Consider the following 21819-nt stretch of genomic DNA (forward strand, 5'->3'; position numbering starts at 1 on the left):
AAATACTTTAGATCCATATAAAGAATTAAACAAAATTTTAATGGCTGTTAAAATGACCACTGAAGTGTCAACGTTTCAAGAAAAAGTCAAAATTACAAAGTACGTTCTTCAGTGCTAACGAAGATTTAACAAATGAAAGAATGAGAAAACCATGTCATTTGATTAGTTCGGACATGCAATTAACATTAATACTTTCACAGACTTTTCTTAGAATTCCGACGTTTTGTTACAATTCCAGCAATTGCGCCGCTGAATGGAACAATTTCATTCATGTTAACGCAAGCGAAGTGGCGTTCTGGTCAACCTTTTCTACTAGTCCCATTATTCTATCGTTGCCAATTAAAGTGGAAATTCCAAATAGAGCGTCCCTGATACTCGTACAGGGTCAGAATTACTGCCCAATTACTCGCAGAGGAAAATACATTTTCTCATTGACAACATTATTCCCAATGCTAGATAGAAAAATCACGCTGTGTCATACATGTACGTACATATGTGAATTGTTTGTGTTACACGATGATAGAACAAAGTGATGCGGTGATTGATGACGTTAATAAGCGTATTACATAGCAAAAAATAGACATTACGTGATTCTTCGTTTAAAAAGAAGTGTAATAATCGCAGAAGTAAAAAATAGTTGCGCGTCAAACTGTGTCGCCGGAGGCTTCAGTGTACCTTTCATTTTAATCTATGTATTCAAAAGATGTTGCCTCGATTGCGTTTTTACGAGAACTTTTTCTTCATTTAGAAGTGAAGTTGTACGATTATTAGTAGAATTTTACTGTTCATAAGTAGAAGTTATGATGCATTAAGTCACCCATTAGTCTGCTAGCATTATACTCCATTTTCTGTTAAGTAGCTGCGTATGTTTGCATAAGTATTTATATTGCAACTAATAAATTTCACATTATTGATTTTACTTTTAGTTCCATTTTTAATCCAGTTTCCTGTTCCCTTTTTCTCCTTCAAAAAATCCTTATTTTTCATCAAAGTAGATTACTGAGACGTTCGTACTTATAACATTCAGCTGTAACTTCTTAGCATTAATAATTAAAAAGCATATCATGACGATATTTTTATGAACATGTATCAGTGTTTGAAGTCTTCCACACTAAAATATTCTGACTTCAAATTACACATATATTCATGTTAATAAGCATGCGATGACTATGTAAGCATTGTAACTATTATAATGCAAGTCTGGACGCGATGAATTGTAACATTGGTTTTCTTTAATCTTTTCCAGGATAAGATTCGACCTCGAAAAATACATTAATAGTAATGTTCCGCAATTAGCGAAGTATCGTAGGAACATTACTACGAATTATCAGTAGTTTTCCAGTTTGCTTCGACACTTCAACAATATGAAGTTCACTGTTCCATTTACGCTCGCGATCGTCTGTTTCCTATTCACCGTAGAGAACGTTCGATGTGCCAGGGTTCTAGGACTAATTCCAGTAGCTGCTTATAGCCATCAGCTTATATATCAACCGTTATGGCACGAATTAGCCAAACGAGGCCACGAAGTAGTACTCATCACGCCCTTCCACGTCGCCAACGCAAATTTCACGCAGATCATTACCAGGACCTCTACCAACCTCTTCGACGACATGGACTACATCCAGTTCCGTTTGAAAAATATGAAATGGCCAACGTATATACAGAAATACGCAACATACATCAGTGAAATTTTCGCTAGAAATCTATTCGAGCTACCTCAGGTGAAGGAATTGTATTCTCCCAGTAGTAACGCAACCTTTGACGTGGTCTTAACAGACATATACTACACACCATCTGTTATGATGCTCGCTCATAGGTTCAACGCACCATTAATAGGTACCTCCTTGCAGATAATTCTATTGAAACTCGCTGAGTCGAAAAGAAGCGCCGATATTTTCGATGTTATGGCACTAACAAGTGTTATAGCTGTCCCATGAGTAGTCCCTCGAGACGGCACAGGGCCAGAACTCCCTCGCTCCCTCCGTCTGTCCCTCAATCCAGTTAGTACGTGTGACCGTTTTAGCCAATAATACGCTACAGCTGAAACTGCGTGTAAAAGGAGGCGTGCTCTTTCCACTCTGACCCAATACGACTTGCATTCCTTCTAAGCGACTACTCATGGGACAGTTGTAGTACTGTGTTCCGCTCACGAGATGATTCTTAGGGTGGCACAGGAGCGCAAGTGGTCTCTTGGTCTACATTGTGTTTGTGGCTACCATGGCAAATCGTATAAGAGAGACGAAAGTGTATGTGAGACTGGGCGAGCCTTCTTCAACTATGACCAGTTAGACCTGCATATCTTTCGGGGATCATCTCTTGAGCGGAACACAGTGCTTTCAAAGTACAGAATTAGAGTCGAGACACGCTATCAATACGCTCACGGTCCGCTCAGGCTCAATTTTTTACGATACACTGTTCTAAAGATGAGTCTACACTGAATGTTATATAACAAAGTTATATAACAACGTTATATAACATGTAATATAGACCTACCTTAACACACGGTTGAACCGAGATTGGAGCGTTATTCATAACGTGAACATGTACACTTGATAGCAATAAAATACAAGAAAATAGTATTCGATCGTACCAAGAGCGTATCGATAACGCAATTCGACCCTTACTTAGTCTATACTCTACTGATTCCAATAGATGACCAATTCGACAGTCTCAAGTCAACATTTCTCGCGTTATCGTAGGATTAGTATCGACGATGATGATCTCTTGCGATGAGTTCATTCTCGGCGCACCATTGATGGCTTCTCACGAATCCACATGGGAGATGACACCATACATAAAACCGAACCTGTCATTTTGGCGGAGATTGCAGAATTTCTTTATCTTAGCACGCACAGTACATTTCTGCCACGATCTATTTTCCCACCATCACAAAATCGCCGAGGATTACTTTGGAACGAACATACCGCCATTGCTGGATGTAGCGAAGAACATAAGTCTCATGTTCGTTAATCAGAATGAAATCTTGCTACCTGCTAGGATAAAGCTTCCCAACGTGATATCGTTCTCTTCGTCTCACATTAAAAAAAATCCACCTCCTCTATCGGAGGTATGTTGCCCATTGATATATTAGAATAAATTCAACAGAAGATTATTTCTAGAATTCCCTTCCCATAAAATTATTAACTGTCGTTGACGGAGCTCTGTGTTTTTCACATGCAAATGATTAATTCGATCTCACTGATCGCAGGACCTGCAGCGCTTCGTAGACGGCGCTACAAGTGGTTTCATTTACTTCAGCCTTGGAAGTATCGCGAAAACCGAGAACCTTCCCAAGGAAATTTTGCAGGTTTTCGTCGATGTGTTCTCTAAGGTACCGTACAGAGTCGTTTGGAGACACAAGGGAGAACTGCCACAGAAGTCTGCCAACATCTACACTGCGTCATGGTTTCCACAGCAAAGTATTCTCAGTGAGGATGCATCTGTCGATTATCCGCGTTAGAAGAATAAAGTTCAAGTTCGTCACGATAGACCAAGCTTGTTTGTTTTACAGGTCACAGAAACGCTAAGTTGTTCATGTACCAAGCAGGCTTGCAGAGCACGCAGGAAGCTATCCACTTTACGGTACCTGTTATATCGTTTCCAGTGTTGGCGGACCAAGATTTCATAGGGGCTAGAATGGAAGCCCTTGGTGTTGGAAAGCAGCTGAATTTTGCCACCTTAACGAGGGAGCAGTTGAAGAACGCGATTCAGGATATCATGACTGATGAGAATTAAGTATTCATAAACGTTCAGAGATCAGCTAACTCTACGGCGATGAGAGGTCCAATAACAGAAATGCGGGTCCGACTGGTCCTTGGCTCTAATTAGAGATTTGTTTCATCGTCCAAATATTATAAAATATATTTAACTCTGGATATTTTGTAGAATTTTGTAGTATAATATTTTTGTGTATCGTAATTTGCCATAAATGCATAAAGATCAGCAATCTAATTATGAGATTTAGGGATGCTGTGCTATAGAAAATTTGTCTTAACACCAATTGATTTGACTTTTACAGGTACAAATTGAGAATACGTCAGATCAAACATCTCACGAAAGACACACCGCACGACTTAATGAAGCTTCTTGTTTGGTGGACAGAATTTGTGATTCGTAACAAAGGTGCACCACACCTTCACAACACCATGATCGATATGCCTTGGTATCAACGATATGACTTGGATGTTATAGTATTCTCGGCGATCGCGGCTTACATATTAATCTGGAGTGTCAGCAAGTGGATTATCAGAATCTTCATACACGTGTATCGACTGAAAAGCTTAACTGCCAGAAACGAGAAGCAAAAGACAAACTAGTTTTATATATCAAGTATTTCAATAATATTTAATCAAGATGTAAGGTTACTTATTCATTATTTTCGTAAGAATACATTATCGAATATTTGGACAACTGTTTCTATCCTTCACAATGCTGACACCAATATTTCTGTACCTCAGAGTCAGACTAAGCCAAGTCCATTTTTTTCAAAAATAAGATTTCTACAGAACCTTATTGCTTTTACATTTAGTTAAGTAACGTTATCAGTCAAGGAAATATAATAATATGAACTACTTCAAATACCATATTGAATGAATAATCGCATTTGTTTGTCGACTTTCCTGGAAAATAACAAAAACAGACTTGGGTCACGTTGGCTCTCAGATACAGATTTGTTCTGCGAATTCTCCCGAATTCAGAATCGAAAACAAGAAAGAAGAAAGATCACAGGAACAATGATACTTTTCGCATTCTCGCGATAAGCTATTCCGTTTCCTGTTGCTTCATTGTGAGTTGCTACGCTTTGAGTTCCTCCAAGCATATTTCTCCCGTAAGTAATATTCCTCGATCGCGTTCCTTTCAGATCCTCAATGTCATTTATTACTGAAATCGAACGCTAGAGTTGAAAGTCCTCTATGAATAATCTAACGTTTCCGACGTAAATCGACAATTCCATAATGAAACGCCTTGTTATCGTCACGCTGTTTTTCCTGCTTTCTGTATTCCAGTAACTGAACGACTTTGCAATTCATTATGAACAATCGTTTTCTTCGAGGACGTAAGATAAGCAGGCTGTTCGAAGAGCACAGTGAGCAAACATAAATAAAAAGTAAGTATTCCAAATTATACCATTTGCTTTTTTAAGAAATAGAGATTTTTACATTTTACAAAATCATACTCTACGAGGTTGGGTCGTCAAATATGTCTCCTGACCTTCGTTCCAGGACCATACTGGGCTTGCAAGCGATTTTTTACAGTTTTCCAATATTAAGAAAAGGGTACAGGCAAAAAGTGTACGTCCCATACGGCGCTAGAACGAAGGTCAGGAAGCACGTTCAACGATCCAACTTGCTAGAGTATTGCTTACACTCTCCGAATATTTTAGTTAGCTCACATTCCCATCGACCCTTGGACCCTGGGATTTTGTAGCCACCTTCTTTTATTCTAAATCGCAAGATCGCAAACTTTAAGACCGCTTCTCGCAGTGTCCCCATCTGATTCTGAAGTTAAAAACCATATAAATTGATTATACATCTTATTGCACGCTCGTTGAGCCAGTTCACACCCTAGAGACTGAACAATATATTTTACTCTTCAACAGAGACACTTTTCCTACCCAACACACCACTCACGACAATTTGCAGCCATGCAAAGTCAATTAACACCTCTCAATATACCCCCTAATCCAACATCACTCAATTTCCATTGTCAGCGTTCCATCTTTCGTTTCCTCGTTCCTTAAGCCTCTCGGGTCTCCAGTTTCGCAGCGAAGTCACAATCGGCCAGAATCAAAAAGCTCTTTCATCGCGGCGTACCGAGGGGATTATCAGAAAACGATTGAAGGGGACATTTTCTTTTTCCCCGAGTGCTTTCTGTTCTCGGGGCTGACGCTACAGGAAGCTTCTTTGTTTCTTCGCTCGATAACGCGCAATCTCTTCATCCCCCCTCGTCCCTCGCCCGTCTTCCGCGCTCATTCCCGACAATTTTCTAGCTCCTTTCGATTCTGCCAGTGTCTTTAAGAATCTCGCGATACCATGGAACGATAGCAGGCGCGAGGCTGTTTGTCAGGGATGCGTCGAAACCGGCTCGAGTCATTGAAAGAGAGAAACGCGGGCGGTGAAGAAGAAAAAGAGCAGAAACGGAAGATAAAATCTGTTGGCTGCATTGTTTCATACGATTTGCCGGCAGTTATTGTTCCGTGCGTCGTCGTCGTCGCCGCGAACTTTTACAATTACACTCTTCGACGTCTCGACGATTTTCCACTTCCTTGCCTTTCCGTTCGATTCGTTTTAACACTTTCCTGAACTTTTTATAGGAGCACAAAGAGACGTCTTTCCGTGAGGATGCTGCCTTAATGTTTCAGCAAAAACTTACAGCTGGTCAACGATGACCACTGGTCAACGATGGCCACTGGTCAACGATGGCCACTGGTCAAGCTGCCCACTGCCCAGGGGAGTCCAGGTGACCTGTGTTCCAGGGGCCAGGAGCCCTTTGAGTGAGTCCCCAAGGAGGTCTGCAGCCGCTGAAGGACCCACGACGAGTGAGACGCTCATGCTTCTGCAGGGGTATTTATATCTCGAAGTTCTAACCACCCGAATATCTTCTCTGATTCGATCTTCTTTTTCCCCGAGACAGTATAATTACCCCTGCAGGAGCATCTACACCCACTGGAGGGACTCCTGGGTCATGAACCATAGACCACCCTGGACTCCCTGGCCGTCTGGACGTCAGTGGTTAATGGACAATGGTCAGTGAGCAGCTTGACCAGTGGTAAGTTTTTGCTCAAATTTTAAATTTATTTCTTTTGCCCCCCTCCCATCCCACTGGTTGCCCCCTAATCTAACAAACTCTCCCACTAGGGTCATGCCGACCCTTGACCTTTTCTCCCACTGGTCACTCCCATCCCTGACCAGCTCTTGCACGAGTCAGCCCCCTCTTTGAAGGCTGTCCCACTGATCATCCCATCCCCATCCTTGACCAGCGCCTTCCTGCATCAAATAGAAGTCATCACTACCCTCAAGGGATTTCATTAAGAAAACTCCAGCCATTTATTTTGCAGATTAATCTTTAAGCTTTTATTAAATGGATGAACTTATGTTTTCGATAGTAGATGCTATGACTTTCAAACATTGGTAAATATTAATGTATTGTAATGATTTCTTAGTCTAATCAGTTACGAACGTAAGTGGTATCCTCATTGCATGTCTAACCACGCAGGGGGCGCTTCTACTTTGGCTTAATTTACTGTTTAGTCTGACCTCTAGCACTAGAGTACGCTACACAGCAGTGCAGAGTTTAAAATAATGTATCAAATTATTTTTTTATATTATTTTTGTAAACATCTATAGAAAATCCTAGCAAAATGAAAGATCACGTATCGATAGAATTCAACAGACAGTTCTCATTTCCAACACATCCCTTTTATCTTTCCAGTAACAAGCGTACGAGAGAAGCAATTCTTTCTGAGTCGGCATCCCCAGTGTACAAAGTTTCTCACTGTAAAACATTGGATTAACGTAACGAATCACGAAATCAAAACATTTCGCGGACGTTGTATGTAGCAACGAGCCGTTTCGCGCGTGTAGACTTTGTATCAAGAGAATACACGTTGGATGAGCCTCGTCAAGAACACAAACAAGCCATTGAACCATAACATTTACCAAGCTAAGCCCGAAGACATACGTCTCAAGTTTACACGAAGATATCCACTGTATTTTATCGATATAGAATCTTATCTCGACCACTGGTCCTCTCATTCAAGGTTTACAGCGGCTTTGATAACAGCGAGATAGATAATAAAACAGATACAGCTCAAGTTAACAAGATGTTCTACACGAAATACGTGCATTTCCTCTGCAATCGCTCTGCTGCATTTTAAGCCAATCTTACTCGATACACCTCTTCTGAAATTAAGAATCCTCATCATGCTAAGTAGACGAGACTAATTCCTCTTGACAAAAATAGCGTAATTTTTGTTACTAAGGCGAAACATTGCGTCAAGAGACTGTCACGCTGTATAAGAGACAAGTGAAAATCCAGCCAACGAACGCAACGGAAGGGATTAACGAGTATATATAGAACATTTAGCGCAGACAATCTCTTTTCATCCCCCGTGCCCAACGTTTCTACTTTCCTTCCCGTAGTTCCGTTTTATTTTCGCTCATCCTCCCCCATCCTCTTTTCCTCCGTGTCATTCGAAGAGTTTGCTTGTTCCTTCATCACCCCCAACCCCTCTGGCCCTGAGTCCCTTTCAGTAATAAAATTAACTGGACATAGCGCCACTTCTCGAGGCCGTTGCCCTCCGAATTTGCTCAGCTCTCCGAATGGCGGATAGCTAATCCCTCGCATGGGATTCCAAAGCACGGATCTCTCTGGCTCTCCCTTGCATATATTATACACACGTAATATTTACTCTGGGGAACGAGGTTCCTTGAGCATCTCGAGCTGCTCCCCGACCGCCAAAGATTTTGTACATTTTTCCGTTTCTGGCTATTTTACCATACTGCGACCAATTAGGTACTTTGCAGGGATTCTTTAGGTATATCTCGCGTTAAGGGTGTGCAAACGCCTGATATTCCGTTGATCCTGGGTGGAAAGTGATCTGGACGAGTGGAAGGAAAATGTGAAGCTGTGGAGTGGCTGAAACATTTAACATTCTCAAGTCTCTGTCTATGAGACTTGTCTCGAGGTACGATTAGTGATGGGATCAGACTATTTCGAATTAATGTGACTATTATTTGATCTTCGAAGAGGCAAGAAGATTCGAAATGATATAGAAGATTTATGATACTGGGAATCTTCCTTGAAATGTTATCTAGTGCAGGGTCAAAATCATTCGAGTTGAAAGAATGGAAGATTTACTGAAATATTTCAAAGTGGTCACAGAAAAGCTGGAAGAAAGATCCTTTCATGTCGACTCTTAGGGACGCAGTTATAGTATTGTTTCAATACAAATTCATCACTTGTAATCAGCTCCTTGCTCAAGGAATGCAGGATACTCATTTCTAAGATAAGTTTACGACTTAACAGCTCGAATTTGCCTTCTCGAAGTCAAGGATAAAGTAAAGTGACAGAATAGTTCCCAGAGAACTTGAATGTCCATCGAGTTTGCATCGAGTCAACACTGTATCCTTATGAGAGTTCTACAGATCCTAAGTTTCGTTTGTCTTCCTACCTGTCAAAATGGTGTTGGATTCCCCAGTGAGGAAACGCTGTAGACCAATTATTCTTCACAATATATTTCGGTAAGGTTTCTATTTACAACTGAAATAGGTACAAGACTGTGGTATAAATGAGTCTGAGAGTTAGACTCGAGCGAATTGAGTCTAGCATAATGTCTAAGAATGTCTATTGATGTGTTCTTATATAGACGATTGAGTATCATAGAGAGACGATAATCAGAGTTCTTAAATAATCATGAGTAAGCCTAACGAACTTGAAATTCGAGAAAACAGGAGTGACCAACAGTACTCATCGTTGTCGTAGGCTCATAAAAGGTTAGCCATCGAAAAATCCAACAAACTTGTCAATACCAGAAATTCAGTAACCGAGGAAGCCTCTTCGAGTACATAATTCCAAGAATTTTCAGGCCTGCAGAAATTTCGTAATAATCGTTCTTGATTTACACAGGGCTGCCCATTTCTCGGACGCGGACGTACACGATAATGCATCAAACGTATCTTCCCTCATAAATCATCGTGTCGTACGAGAAGCGACTATTGATCCCCGCCCATGCATGCACTTTCGCGCGTTTGTGTCCGATTGTTTCACATACGTTTTCGAGGCAGTCCCCCGAAGCTACACGCACGACGCTTCCAGATAATTACGGTAGATTCCGCTTGCCAAAGCGCGATACGTTATTTCTCCGTATCCCTTTCCCTTTCTTCTCGTCTATTTTTTCCCTCCCTCTGGCTGTGCTGGCTGCATAGGAAGCTGTACAAACGAGATAGGCACTCGAGCATTTACAACTCCAACCCCCTTATCTCTGCTCCCTTCGTACCTAACGCCATATCTCAACCCTGGCCAATTCGATCTTCCAATACGGACGAAGTTAAAACGTGGAGCGGATCAACGACCAACGAATGATCTTCCTTCTCGTAAAACAGTCGCCCGAGTTTGGCGTTTTTGCGAAATAAAACGTGCTCGATACTACGGAAAAAATAACGATAGTTGGGACGACGTCATTGTATCTCATGAAAGGACTGTTAACATAATACGGTTCTTGAGTGTTCATGTTTTTATCGAGCCGATGATATCTAGCCATCCACTAGTCCATTTGTTTACAATACTTATTTATGGCAAACAGTTTGTGTACTTGTGATTTTTCGCTAGTGTATATAATATTTGCTCAGCTGGTTCGTGGCTTGTCGACTGCATAAATGGACCTTAAGCCATATCCCACGCTTGAAACACGTTGAAAAGATATTCTCGCATAGTCAAGACCAAATTTTTCCGAATTCGAAGCTATTATTCTCACGAAATCTTCTTGAAATGACTCAGAGCTGGATATTCCAACTTCACAGTCCCATTAAAGCACTCTGCCGGTATCTTTTAACGTCGAGGACTAAAATTGTAGGAACGCAGACTTAGCTAGACACGTTTAAGAGGTTTCCTCGGATTCGGAAGTATTCTCGCTCCTCGGAGCAATGGGAGAAGATCCTGCCAGCAGGAAATACGTATCCTGACAGGTAATCTCCGCGAAACATTCGGCTTCAAGGTTATAGGAATGGGATAGAAGAGTGCGCGGCAGGAAAACTTTGTTGCTGCGAAGACGCTGTCCTTCTCCAGTTTGTTTCGCGATATCCTGATACGAAATATGTTGTACGTAGCGCGAGACAGGAGGCACGGGTTTTACGACAGTTTGCAAAGAAAGTGGATCAAAAGGATATTCTGTGATAGATAGGAAACATTACACTACGGTATCATGGGGATCCCAAACATAATTCAATCACACGACCATTGGAACGCGTGCATAGGACACGTGATGATGAAACACGTGTTGCACACATACAGCACGCATCAGTTTTTCTAGTTCTCTTTCATACTTGTACGCACGGTTTTGTAATTTTCAATGTAGCTGGATGTATAGTTGATGACACAAAATGTAAATGTATTAAATGTGCAGACTATTAACAAGTAGACTCCACAGCAAGTAGTCTTTATTTTAACTTACACAAAAATTATTCCTGAATCTGTACAATATTCCTGAACCAGTCTCTTTACTATGGCAAAAGTAGAATATATTCTGCCACCCTTTCCATGAAATTATCCCCCTTGATTAGTTACAACCACAAATATAACTTCGTATTTGTCGCGAAACGATAAGGAGGCTGAAAGTTACGGGAATCGAACGTATTAGCGTGGTACTGGGATAAATGGTCAGACTTAAAGATGGATTTAAGCTGGGCTTTATTTTCCGATTATGGTACGTGCATGAGCTGCAATCAAAATCGCTCTTATCAGAACAGCTCGAAAAAGGGATGTAATGTGTTACCTTCACGCTAAATCCGCACGTAGTGAACCTATATACAAATACCAGCCCTTGTTTAATTGACAATTCTGTCGAATATATTATAAATCCTCGCATATTGAAGATTCTCATAGTAAATTGATGATATTCGCGTCGAACTTAAACTGAAGTTATCTTTGGGAAAATGAATTTTTCTTTTGAAATACTTTTTATGCAAAAAGACTTCGGAGTTTTGCTATAAAATCTCGCTTCACAAAAGTAAATGAAATTATTTCTGGAAAAATTAGTCAAACATAAAAGTGTTCTAAACTTGAACTACATTCTTATTACAACCGAAAAAGAATCTGCTAAGTATTCTGAAGTTAGGAATACTTGTAGCAACTTTTTAGGTGCCCAAATACGACGGTTGCTGCATTTTTAGGAAAAGTACCGACAAGTTAATCCGAAGTTGCTGTAAAGAAAACTTTTCTACGTTATTTGAGCTTCAAAATCGAGGTCTCGTAGTTTTCTCCAAGATGCAGCATCCTCAAGATTGCGCTGTAATTCTCAAATGTTACGTGGGAACTTAGTTAATAGCGTTACATGTTACGTTATTATTGTAATCACACTTCATACTAAAAGTTAAGTACTGTTGGGAGCTCAGAAATTGTCAGAAAAAAGAAAAACACATTGACATGGCACACACACATTTCCCTTATTGGTCGAATCAGTCAGAGACCCTCGCGGTATCTCGTCGTCGCGAGACTGCCAAAATGTGACCCCCCACCTACGTTCGAGTGACGAATAGGAAATTAATTGTGATTGATTGGCCACGTCGATAGAGGCGGGGATCTTGACCCGAGACTGCTATAAATATGAACGATCCGCGGTCAATATAAATACGCGAGAATTCACGATCCAGGTCAGAGTGTGACAGAGATCGTCAAGTACCGTGGAGTATAACCCTGGAATGGGGAATTGAGAGAGATTGTATACCCGAAATAAAGTGTTTATTCTTCGTTGTGACTCTGAATCTCTCTACCCCTCTGTCACTCCCTACACAGTATTGTGTTTCTCTACCTATCTACTTGTTATTCTTGGATATGTTGATCGAGTGGATGCAAATTGGTAGGAAAGCGTTGGGTGAAGTTCTGTTTTCTTACTTTGTGAATTATTTAGTAAAATGATTGAGATAGAAGACATAGTGACAGTATAAAGTAAGCATTGATACTATATATAATACAGATCGTTACGGTAGTTCACATTTTTTAAGGCAGTTTGTCTCCACATTTCAGGAGCATTGCTTAGGATGTCGTCGATTCTAGTGCAGCTTCTTTTCAGCTATAACTTGCCTCCACCATTCGGCAGACTTTTTCAATGTCCTTGGTCTCTTTGGATCATTGAAGTCAATGCGTACGATACCAAAGCGTTCGCTGCAATCACGAATATTAAATATTCAGAGGTGTAGAAATGGTAAGCATTTCAGCAATTTACATGTCTTAGAAATTTACTTGTAACCAGCCTGCCACTCGAAGTTGTCTAACAGCGACCACAGATAGTAACCCTTTACGTTGACTCCATCCTCGTACATGGCGAGGAGCATCTGTTTCAAGTATTCGCGATAGTAAGAGATCCTATCACTATCATCGAGGGCTCCATGGTCAGAAAAACCATTTTCGGTGATGTAAATTGGTATGTTGCCATATTTGGTGGCCAGATAGCGAAGAGTGACACGAAAGCCTTCGGGTACTACCTAGTGAAATAAAAATATAGAGAAAGATAAAATATTTATATCATATTTCTGCACTTCAGAAAGCATTCTGGGAGAAGTTTCAAATCGTTTGTACAAAAAACTGAAATCACTTACTTTCAACCAACTAGAAGCTGATGATTTCCAATTTGGGTTTGCGTATGTTATCAACCCCTCATCGTTCTGGAAAGATGGTACTTCACCTTGAGTTCCAGGCTTAACCAAGCTCGAGCTATAATGATTCAGGGACAAAAAGTCGGCAGTTCCTCTGTTTGAAAAAAAGAAATTCTTATTTACCAATTAGAATTTTATGAATCATCCAACAACGAGCACATATTCACATATTCGGTGTAATATCCAGACATAAAATAAAAAAATAGTAAAGCAAAATGACCTAAATCACATGTTACTGTTTTCAACTTCGGTGCTATGTCACAGATTTGTGTTTTTTTGGACCCTTATTTTTAAGTGAAAAATTTATTTTAACACCCTTTCCTTTTTCAGAAAATATAAATTCTATATTGCAAGTCTCGAAATGTAATTTTTCGAAATGTAACATAGGTCGTCTTTCCTTACAGGCGCAGAAATAAATCCTTCATCATACAGTACCGTAAATATTCGATCCACTTTGGCTCAAACTCCGGCAACCGTGATCTAGCATATCCCTGTTGCTTACTCTTAGCATTAATCAGATCCCTCATTATTTCCGGATAATTTCCCTCCTTCGACAATATTGGATGCACAGTCCAGCCAGCGTTGAACGCAAATGCGACCTCGGGTGACAGCATGTCTTTAGGGTTTTCGGGCAGGTAACCGTTAGTATTGACCAGAAATCCGACCTCACCCTTATGCTCCTGCTTGAATTCTTTCTCATAGATACGATAGGCCCTGGCGTGCGCCTTCAGAACATTGTGGATGCAAAGGTACTCGCCGATACCATGGAGCTTCTTGCCAGGCGCGTGTCTGCCTATCGAATAGCCATTGACGCACACGCTAGTCGGTTCGTTAATTGGGATGAATCTTTTCACCTTCGACGCGTACTCCTTGAACACGACCCTCGCGAAATCGCCGAACCAGTCGACTATTTCCTCGTTCAGCCAGCCACCTGCGTCCTCCAGAACTTGTGGATGATCCCAGTGGTAAAGGGTCATGAGGGGCTCGATGTCGTTCGCCAGAAGCTCGTCGATAAGGTTGTGGTAATACCGAACGCCATCGGAGCTGACCTTGTTCGAGAATCCCGTCGGCAGTATTCGGGGCCAACTCACGGAGAACCTGTACGACTTGAACTGTCAACGAAAGGGGTAAGGTCACCTTGTGTTCAGGATTGGATTAAGAGGGGTTAGGCGAAGAAGACAGGGGAACCAATCGCCTTCATTTCTTCTTTTCAATGGAATATTACATACTAAAAGTGGAATTAAAGTAATAACGCGAGGCTTTGAGTGCTTTCAACACTACGATTATACATAACTATAAATAAAAGAACACATCTAAATAATCTATGTAAATATCATCCAAGTAATCACATCTAAGCACTATGTAAGTATATGTATACAGAAATTTCAGTTGCTAAGGATGACCGAGCAAATTATAAAGTAAGGGCTAATATTTACCCCCAGTTGCTTTAGTATTGCCACATCCTCCTTGTATTTGTGGTAAGAGTCAGCAGCAACGTCGCCATTGTCGTTGTTATAAATACGACCGTCGCGGTAATGGCTATATCGATCCCAAGTACTTTCTCCTTTGTCTGTGTTTTCAAGGTACGAAGGGGGAACATTAGAAAAGTTTGTCAGTCGAGGACAGGAAATCTGAATTTGGGGGACCTACCACTCACGTTCCACGCTCCCTCTACTTGGTATGCAGCCGTCGCGGCTCCGAAGAGAAAGTTCTCTGGGAACCTCAGATAATAGTCATTCTCTACAAGATTGCCATTTGCAGAGCTGGAAAAGATAAGTTTAGAGAGAAACTTGTCGATCGAGCGAATGACTGATCCGCTTAAATTCGATATCGTCCATGCGATTCTTTTTACTATTCGAAATTTTAGTATTCGTATTTATTAACAATATTTCATTACTCCATTTAACTGAATAGGAAATCAGTCTTGTTTTTATATATTATATACTGGGGTTGAAGCGTGTATTTAATGAAGGAATAATAAGGTACTCACATTACGAGGAAAAGGAGACCCGATACCAATGACAGTGTGGCGATCATGGCTGCCAACAAACTACAAATGCAGGATCGGCTTTATGCGCTGCTAATATATAGACGTATTCAACATTCCACATGTTATCAAATCTGATAATAATACGGTTCGTCAAGTATTCATGTTTTTATCTAGCTAATGATATCTAGCCATTTACTACTTCACTTGTTTACAATATTTATTTATGACGAACAGAAGTGCAATTGTAATCCCTGTAACACGATTGACGAATGCTTGTTTCACGATGCAATTTGTTTGTTGTAACTTCATTTACCGATAAACAGTCACGTGCAGTGGAAAGATTCCTGGTTTCATCCAACTCTATCGATATTACGTATCTACTGTAAACGTGTTGTCGAACAAATGATTATTATACCAAAAGCCTTCCTCCTAAATAATTGTTTCAAGATTTGTGTTCCTATCTTCCTGAGTTCTTTAATTAACCACAAAAGCATTGCTTATTTAATATTTACGTTTGTAAATGGTCTATCACTGACCTTCGCAACCTTCTTCCTCAATATAATTCAATCATGCAAGCGTTCGAACGCGCGAATAAAACACGTGATGATAAAACACATGCTGCATACATTCAACATGCATCAGTTTTTCTTGGTCTTTTTCGTACTTGTATCTGCCGTTTTGTAATGTTTAATGCAGCTGAATGTTTGGCTGATGACGTAAAATATAAATGTATTTAATATGCAGACTGCCAACAAGTACACTTCACATAAGTAGTCTCTATGTTATCTTGTGTATCAATTAGCTTAAATTAGATTTTAGTCAGTCCTTATTGGGTCTCAATGCACGTAGACTACATTATATTTTTTATAAAATTAGATAGTAATTGAATGCTTGATTATATTTTTTGTATAACATATACAATTAAGTGTTAGAATGTTATATTTTAACTGAACTTTAAAACCATGCGTGCTTCTTTTAAACGAAGGTCTTACTTTGCTACTTTGTACATGGGGTACATGAATTCTTGAACTCTCAAATTGCAATAGTTACGTGCGTAAACACTGAGTCGCATTGTAACCCTATCTACCAACTAATGTTTGTCCACCCATTCCACAGAACTTCTTAATAACACTACACACGTGTATGAAACAATTTACGTGTGAGGTTACTATTACCTTCCATATTGCTAATAGCAAAGTAGAATCCCAGAAGCTCACACCGCAGTAACGAGCAACCTAATTAAAATATCATTAAGAAACGTTGCCACAGCAAGTGAGCTTTCATCTTTACTGTGTAAATGGTAATTCGACTCTCTCTTGCAGATAATGCGATAGAAAAAGTTTCCTTTTTACCATTATATTGCAAGAGAACGCAACAGAAGTTCAGTAAACAGAATATTTCAGTGATACGCTACCACTAATGTACCACCTGAGTTACAGGCACAAGCTACTTTTGGAAAATACCAAATTAAATTATTAGCTTCATGAGATTCATATTTATGCAGCAGGAAATAACTCAAAACTGCTATGACAGCATTGAAGATAAATCAAATGGGATCACGATTAATTTTTGCATTACTATTGACTGCTTCATGACACAGTTTGTGACTTATCCAATATTCCTGAACCAGTCTTTTTACTGCGGCAAAAGTAGGATATATTCTGCCACCCTTTCCATGAAATTATTCCCCTTGATTAGTTACAACCACAAATATAACTTCGTATTTGTCGCGAAACGATAAGGAGGCTGAAAGTTACGGGAATCGAACGTATTAGCGTGCTACTGGGATAAATGGTCAGACTTAAGGATGGATTTAAGCTGGGCTTTATTTTCCGATTATGGTACGTGCATGAGCTGCAATCAAAATCGCTCTTATCAGAACAGCTCGAAAAAGGGATGTAATGTGTTACCTTCACGCTAAATCCGCACGTAGTGAACCTATATACAAATACCAGCCCTTGTTTAATCGACAATTCTGTCGAATATATTATAAATTCTCGCATATTGAAGGTTCTCATAGTAAATTGATGATATTAGCGTCGAATTTAAAACTGAAGTTATCTTTGGGAAAATGAATTTTTCTTTTGAAATACTTTTTATGCAAAAAGACTTCGGAGTTTAGCTATAAAATCTCGCTTCACAAAAGTAAGTGAAATTGTTTCTGGAAAAATTAGTCAAACATAAAGGTGTTCTAAACTTGAACTACATTCTTATTACAACCGAAAAAGAATCTGCTAAGTATTCTGAAGTTAGGAATACTTTGTAGCAACTTTTTAGGTACCCAAATCCGATGGTTGCTGCATTTTTAGGAAAAGTACCGGCAAGCCAATCCAAAGTTGGTGTAAAGGAAACTTTTTGATGTTACTTGAGCTTCAAAATCGAGGTCTCGAACTCCTCTCCAAGATGCAGCATCCTCAAGATTGGGCTGTAATTCTCAAATGTTACGTGGGAACTTAGTTAATAGCGTTACATGTTTCGTTATTATTGTAGTCACACTTTTCAACAATTTTGTTCAGCAGAGGTAAGTAAGTTTTGTTCTCTTTCTACAGAATTCAGAATGAAAGCAAATCTACAACTAAAGACATCACTGGTCGTGGAGGAAATAAAGAATTTGTGTCTAAGACTTTGTTTTCAGGGTTTTAGTTATTCAAAGAACACTTACAATGTGACTGAGATGGAAATTTACTCTATTGTCGCGCCTTAATCGGGTCACTAGCCACTCAGAAAGGTCCACTTACAGTATAGTTGAACTGATAACATATGACTCTACGAGTTACCCAAGTGGATTATTCCAAATCATTACAGATATAGCTACTAGTGAGCCTGTCTCCTAGCTAACGCTCATCGTCAGTAGAATAAGTCCCCATGTCAGACTTCAGGTGATCTTTCAACAATAACTCAGACAGGAAGCCTGCAATTCTTCATTCTCCATCAAACATATATTATATGCATTTAAATATTTTTTAATAACTAATAGTATAAAAACAAAAATTTAATTTTTGTCATTCTTAGTCTTCGTCTTGTTTTGATATGTACAGTCACTCTTTAAAATTGCTGACACCTGTTATTGAATATCTTATATGTCTCTTTCGCTTTCTTTTATTCTTCCACATGGAATTTAATTCGAAATACAAATAATTCTCTGATAGACATCAATGAAAAAAAAAGTAAAATATTTATCTTCACAATAAGAGATAAATTACTTGTTTATCAAAGATATTCGGAAACGTTCATTGAATATTGATTATAATTAAACATTCTCATGTAATCTAAACAGAATCTGGAATCAAAAGTCAAGAGCTGTCAGATTTCTTTTATTTTAATTTGTAGCTCAATTTTATTGAATTGGTTAACTAATCAATGGAATAGCACAGTATCAACCAAGCTGTTAACGTGACTGTTCTCTCATGAAGTGCTTAGATTAGATCCTGTTATTTCAGATATACTATACCAACGCTTATCGTCAAAATACTCGAGTAGTCAAGGTACACTCTGAGTGATCAGAAAATTTTCTGCAAAACTTGCACTTCAAAAATAACGAAATCACTGGACTGAAATCCAATCGTTCACTGCTACACCGAAGCCACGAGTTTCTCGAATACCAATGATCGGTGGATCTCAATAGCACAGACTCTCGAATCGTTGTGAGATTGTGACTGACCAGTTCTCCTTGGTACTAGCCTTATATAGGTACCTATGGTTGTTCAGCATCTTCTGCAAACAACATTCCAATACTTCTTTCCCTCCTTTTAATTGCAATTTTCTTATCTACAGATTATTCCTGCGATGAGCATATAAATATCCTGACACTTTTTTGAGAAAAATGGTATCACTGAAAATGAATTCCCGATTTTATCAAAAATCAAACATTAGTAAAAAATTTAATTAAAAATTCAATTAAAATTCGCTATTGTTGAGGAATCGAAATAGTATTCATTGGAATATTCTGTTCATTATACTATCATAATAAATTAATATCTTACAATCAGTTCAATATTTGATCAAATACTTATCAACCGATACACATATACCTCTCGATAAACTCTACATCACAATGATAACAAGAAGTAAACTCAAAAAGATTACTTTCAATCTTGATTACTTTCAACCGTAATTATGTCTTTGTTATATTCAACTAAGAAAACAAGGAGAGTTCGTTTGAGTCCCGAAAACACATAGTTCTTTAGTTACATGCTATTTTATATCGCGTAAAATGCTGGCCCATTTCTTGCCTGTGCAGTGTACTATCGCCTTTAGGGTCCTATTAAGCCAAAAGGGTACTCCAACCCTTTAAACGAGTGGCACACCAACCAAAAACCATTTTTTGGCGATCAAAAAATGCACATATTTTAACATTTGAATTGCGTACCAGTAACTAAACTCTTTCACGATAATATTCTTTGTTTTTCATTAGTAGTACTTAGTTTGTATTAGAATTTAAGCTTAAAATGAAATCAAATTAGCGTCAATGTCCAGGTATCAGGACATAGTCACCTCCTGGGACATTCACCTGTCCTAAAAAATCCTCGAAATCGCTCGATCGCGGTTTCAAGGCCGCCTTCAGCAGCAGAGAGGACAGGAGTCGAAACTACTCTGAGACTGTTCCTCAAGGAGTGAGAGAGCCGCTCGCTAGCGATTCCAGGCATTGCCAGGCGCCCACAGGCACTCTCCTGAACATCACTGCTCTAAACCATCCACTCGCAAACACCACGCTCCCATTTATACTGCTAGTAGCTCAGAAATTGTCAGTGGATCTAATAGGCGCCGCAGAAAGATACAGCAAACAGAGATGGCACACAGCGAGGGCACCGCAACGAAAAATAGAGATATCACTCACGTATTTCCCTTATTGGCAGAATTGGTCACGTCTAATACTACTACTTTCAGCGAACCAAGTACTCCTCTTACTCCTGCGTCGTCACGCTGACAACTTCTGGCAGTACGCGTTAAAACGCCGAGCGCAAGAAGCACCATTGCTTAATGTCCCTGGCTGTAGACAAGACGTGGCCCCGCAAAACAGGAATCCAAGGCTGAAAAGTGGCAAAAGTTCGCGGTCGCGTCGTAAATCGTAGCCGCGAGTAGAGTCGTTCGCAGCGAGACACGACGAGGCAGCAAAGAACAGGGTGGGCATACATCAGGAACGCCTTCTCCTGCCGCGGCTTACCGTTCTTTGTCCCTTCGGGCCGGGCGTTAGTCAAGGATGTGCGTCAGAGGGTGGACAGCAGCCCCATGTTACGACGAAAGGGCGGAAATGCGGAGGCGGTGGAACGGAGCGAGAGAATCTGGTAGGACGTAGCCAGCACCTTTATCAAAGCCCTTGGCACTTTGCCACGTCGCGCCGCATAATGAAGCAGCACGTTGGGCTTCGGTTATAGCGGCGCCGTGGCTTGTGTTTTGCCTTCCGTGAAATGGTTTATTGTGTCGCGAGCTACCATACCCTCCTATCGAGTCCCGCGACAGAATTCCCCCGCGTTCGCGATATTCGCATCGGCATTCGCTGCCTTCTCCCGCGAGCGAGGCTCGCCTGCTAGAACAAAGGAAGCACGTGTTGACAGTAATAGGTGGTTGTTACGTACATCGACGCGTGCTCGTCGCGTGTACTGATTCTATGTGTCGCGTGAGTATTAAACCTATTGCTTTGGCAATTGCGGGAATTACTGAATCAATGGAATAAGGTTACACCACTTGGAGCTTGCGTGCTTTCATTACTTTTTCTTTTTTGCTTGAGTTTCAGGAGAAATGAGATTGATGTTTTATGACTGCTGTTATAGTGGATGCGTTTTATGACGAATATGTTCGAATTAAAAAAAAATTGAAGTTACATACAGTAATAAAAACTATTGGATGATGCTGTAGAAGCTTCTGAAGAGTATTTAAGAATTTTTTCGGATTTTTTAAAATACCGAAATGTACAAAATATTCATGGACTCAGTAAAAATAAGGAAATAACGCGAGTAAAAATAAGGTTGCTGATAGAGGATTAATGGGCCCCCAATTTGAACTTTGGACCATCACTTTCCTTCCTATTATCACTGTAATTAATCTGTTATACCCGAGTCTGCTTCAGGAATTGACGAATTTCAGATTTGAATATTTAAGTAGCTTAACGACTAATAGTTTTTTAATTTGAAGAGTGCAAAATTTGGATATTTGCAAACTATTAATCAGTACCCTTTGAATACGTTTCTTCTTCCAAAATATTTCTGATCCTCTCGCTTTAAAATCTGCCTTTAACGGTAACCTAACATCATGATTGCTCTGAAGAGGCACCCAGGATGTTTGGCATCTCTAATTACAAGGAGGAAAAGCGTCACTCCCTCCGAAGTCACCGACGAAAGTGGGTGTATCCTCAAGGTGTCTGAGACGCTGCAGAATTCAAGTTCTTCTGCTTTGAAGTTCGCGGAGACAGCGGTGTAGTGTGTCATTGGAACCTGAGGGTACAGAGAGCAACAAGAAGGA

General features: G+C 39.9%; 3 protein-coding genes across 6 annotated transcripts; 1 reads left to right on the forward strand and 2 right to left on the reverse strand.

Moving 5' to 3' along the window:
* The first annotated feature begins 1163 nt into the window (after positions 1–1163).
* Positions 1164–4404, forward strand: LOC143177326 (UDP-glycosyltransferase UGT5-like). Its single transcript, XM_076375199.1, has 9 exons — positions 1164–1171; positions 1247–1300; positions 1343–1836; positions 2700–3067; positions 3209–3428; positions 3512–3732; positions 3794–3842; positions 3886–3973; positions 4019–4404. The coding sequence occupies exons 1-9, from the start codon at positions 1164–1166 to the stop codon at positions 4314–4316; spliced, it is 1800 nt and encodes a 599-aa protein (XP_076231314.1). The 3' UTR covers positions 4317–4404.
* An 8247-nt stretch (positions 4405–12651) lies between these two features.
* Positions 12652–18977, reverse strand: LOC143177578 (myrosinase 1). 3 transcript variants are annotated; one of them, XM_076375593.1, is made up of 8 exons: positions 18816–18977; positions 15361–15611; positions 15021–15133; positions 14807–14940; positions 13806–14482; positions 13314–13464; positions 12958–13199; positions 12652–12879 (listed from the first exon to the last, which is right to left on the reverse strand). In XM_076375593.1, exons 2-8 carry the CDS (start codon positions 15405–15407, stop codon positions 12768–12770), a joined length of 1476 nt encoding a protein of 491 aa, XP_076231708.1. In that variant the 5' UTR covers positions 15408–15611; positions 18816–18977; the 3' UTR covers positions 12652–12767. The 3 variants fall into 3 exon arrangements, with proteins under 3 accessions (XP_076231708.1, XP_076231707.1, XP_076231706.1); XM_076375592.1 differs by having other exon boundaries at positions 18812–18977; XM_076375591.1 differs by lacking the exon at positions 18816–18977 and having other exon boundaries at positions 15361–15762.
* On the reverse strand, positions 15961–18793 carry LOC143177579 (uncharacterized). 2 transcript variants are annotated; one of them, XM_076375595.1, is made up of 2 exons: positions 18023–18793; positions 15961–17521 (listed from the first exon to the last, which is right to left on the reverse strand). In XM_076375595.1, exon 2 carries the CDS (start codon positions 17376–17378, stop codon positions 17055–17057), a length of 324 nt encoding a protein of 107 aa, XP_076231710.1. In that variant the 5' UTR covers positions 17379–17521; positions 18023–18793; the 3' UTR covers positions 15961–17054. The 2 variants fall into 2 exon arrangements, with proteins under 2 accessions (XP_076231710.1, XP_076231709.1); XM_076375594.1 differs by having other exon boundaries at positions 15961–17793.
* Positions 18978–21819: the final 2842 nt, after the last annotated feature.

Source organism: Calliopsis andreniformis, chromosome 3 (assembly GCF_051401765.1).
Source record: "Calliopsis andreniformis isolate RMS-2024a chromosome 3, iyCalAndr_principal, whole genome shotgun sequence".
NCBI classification, from domain to species: Eukaryota; Metazoa; Arthropoda; class Insecta; order Hymenoptera; family Andrenidae; genus Calliopsis; species Calliopsis andreniformis.

Excerpts from the sequence above, each read along its gene's own strand:
- LOC143177326 (XM_076375199.1), top strand. Across the intron at positions 1,837-2,699 it reads GTTCAACGCACCATTAATAG|GATTAGTATCGACGATGATG; the intron begins GTACCTCCTTGC and ends GCGTTATCGTAG. Across the intron at positions 3,843-3,885 it reads AATTAGAGATTTGTTTCATC|AATTTTGTAGTATAATATTT; the intron begins GTCCAAATATTA and ends GATATTTTGTAG.
- LOC143177578 (XM_076375593.1), bottom strand. The coding sequence starts at position 15,407 with ATGATCGCCACACTGTCATTGGTATCGGGTCTCCTTTTCCTCGTAAT. Across the intron at positions 14,941-15,020 it reads GGGAGCGTGGAACGTGAGTG|ACAAAGGAGAAAGTACTTGG; the intron begins GTAGGTCCCCCA and ends TTGAAAACACAG. Across the intron at positions 13,200-13,313 it reads CAGCTTCTAGTTGGTTGAAA|GTAGTACCCGAAGGCTTTCG; the intron begins GTAAGTGATTTC and ends TTATTTCACTAG.
- LOC143177579 (XM_076375595.1), bottom strand. The coding sequence starts at position 17,378 with ATGAGAACCTTCAATATGCGAGAATTTATAATATATTCGACAGAATTG.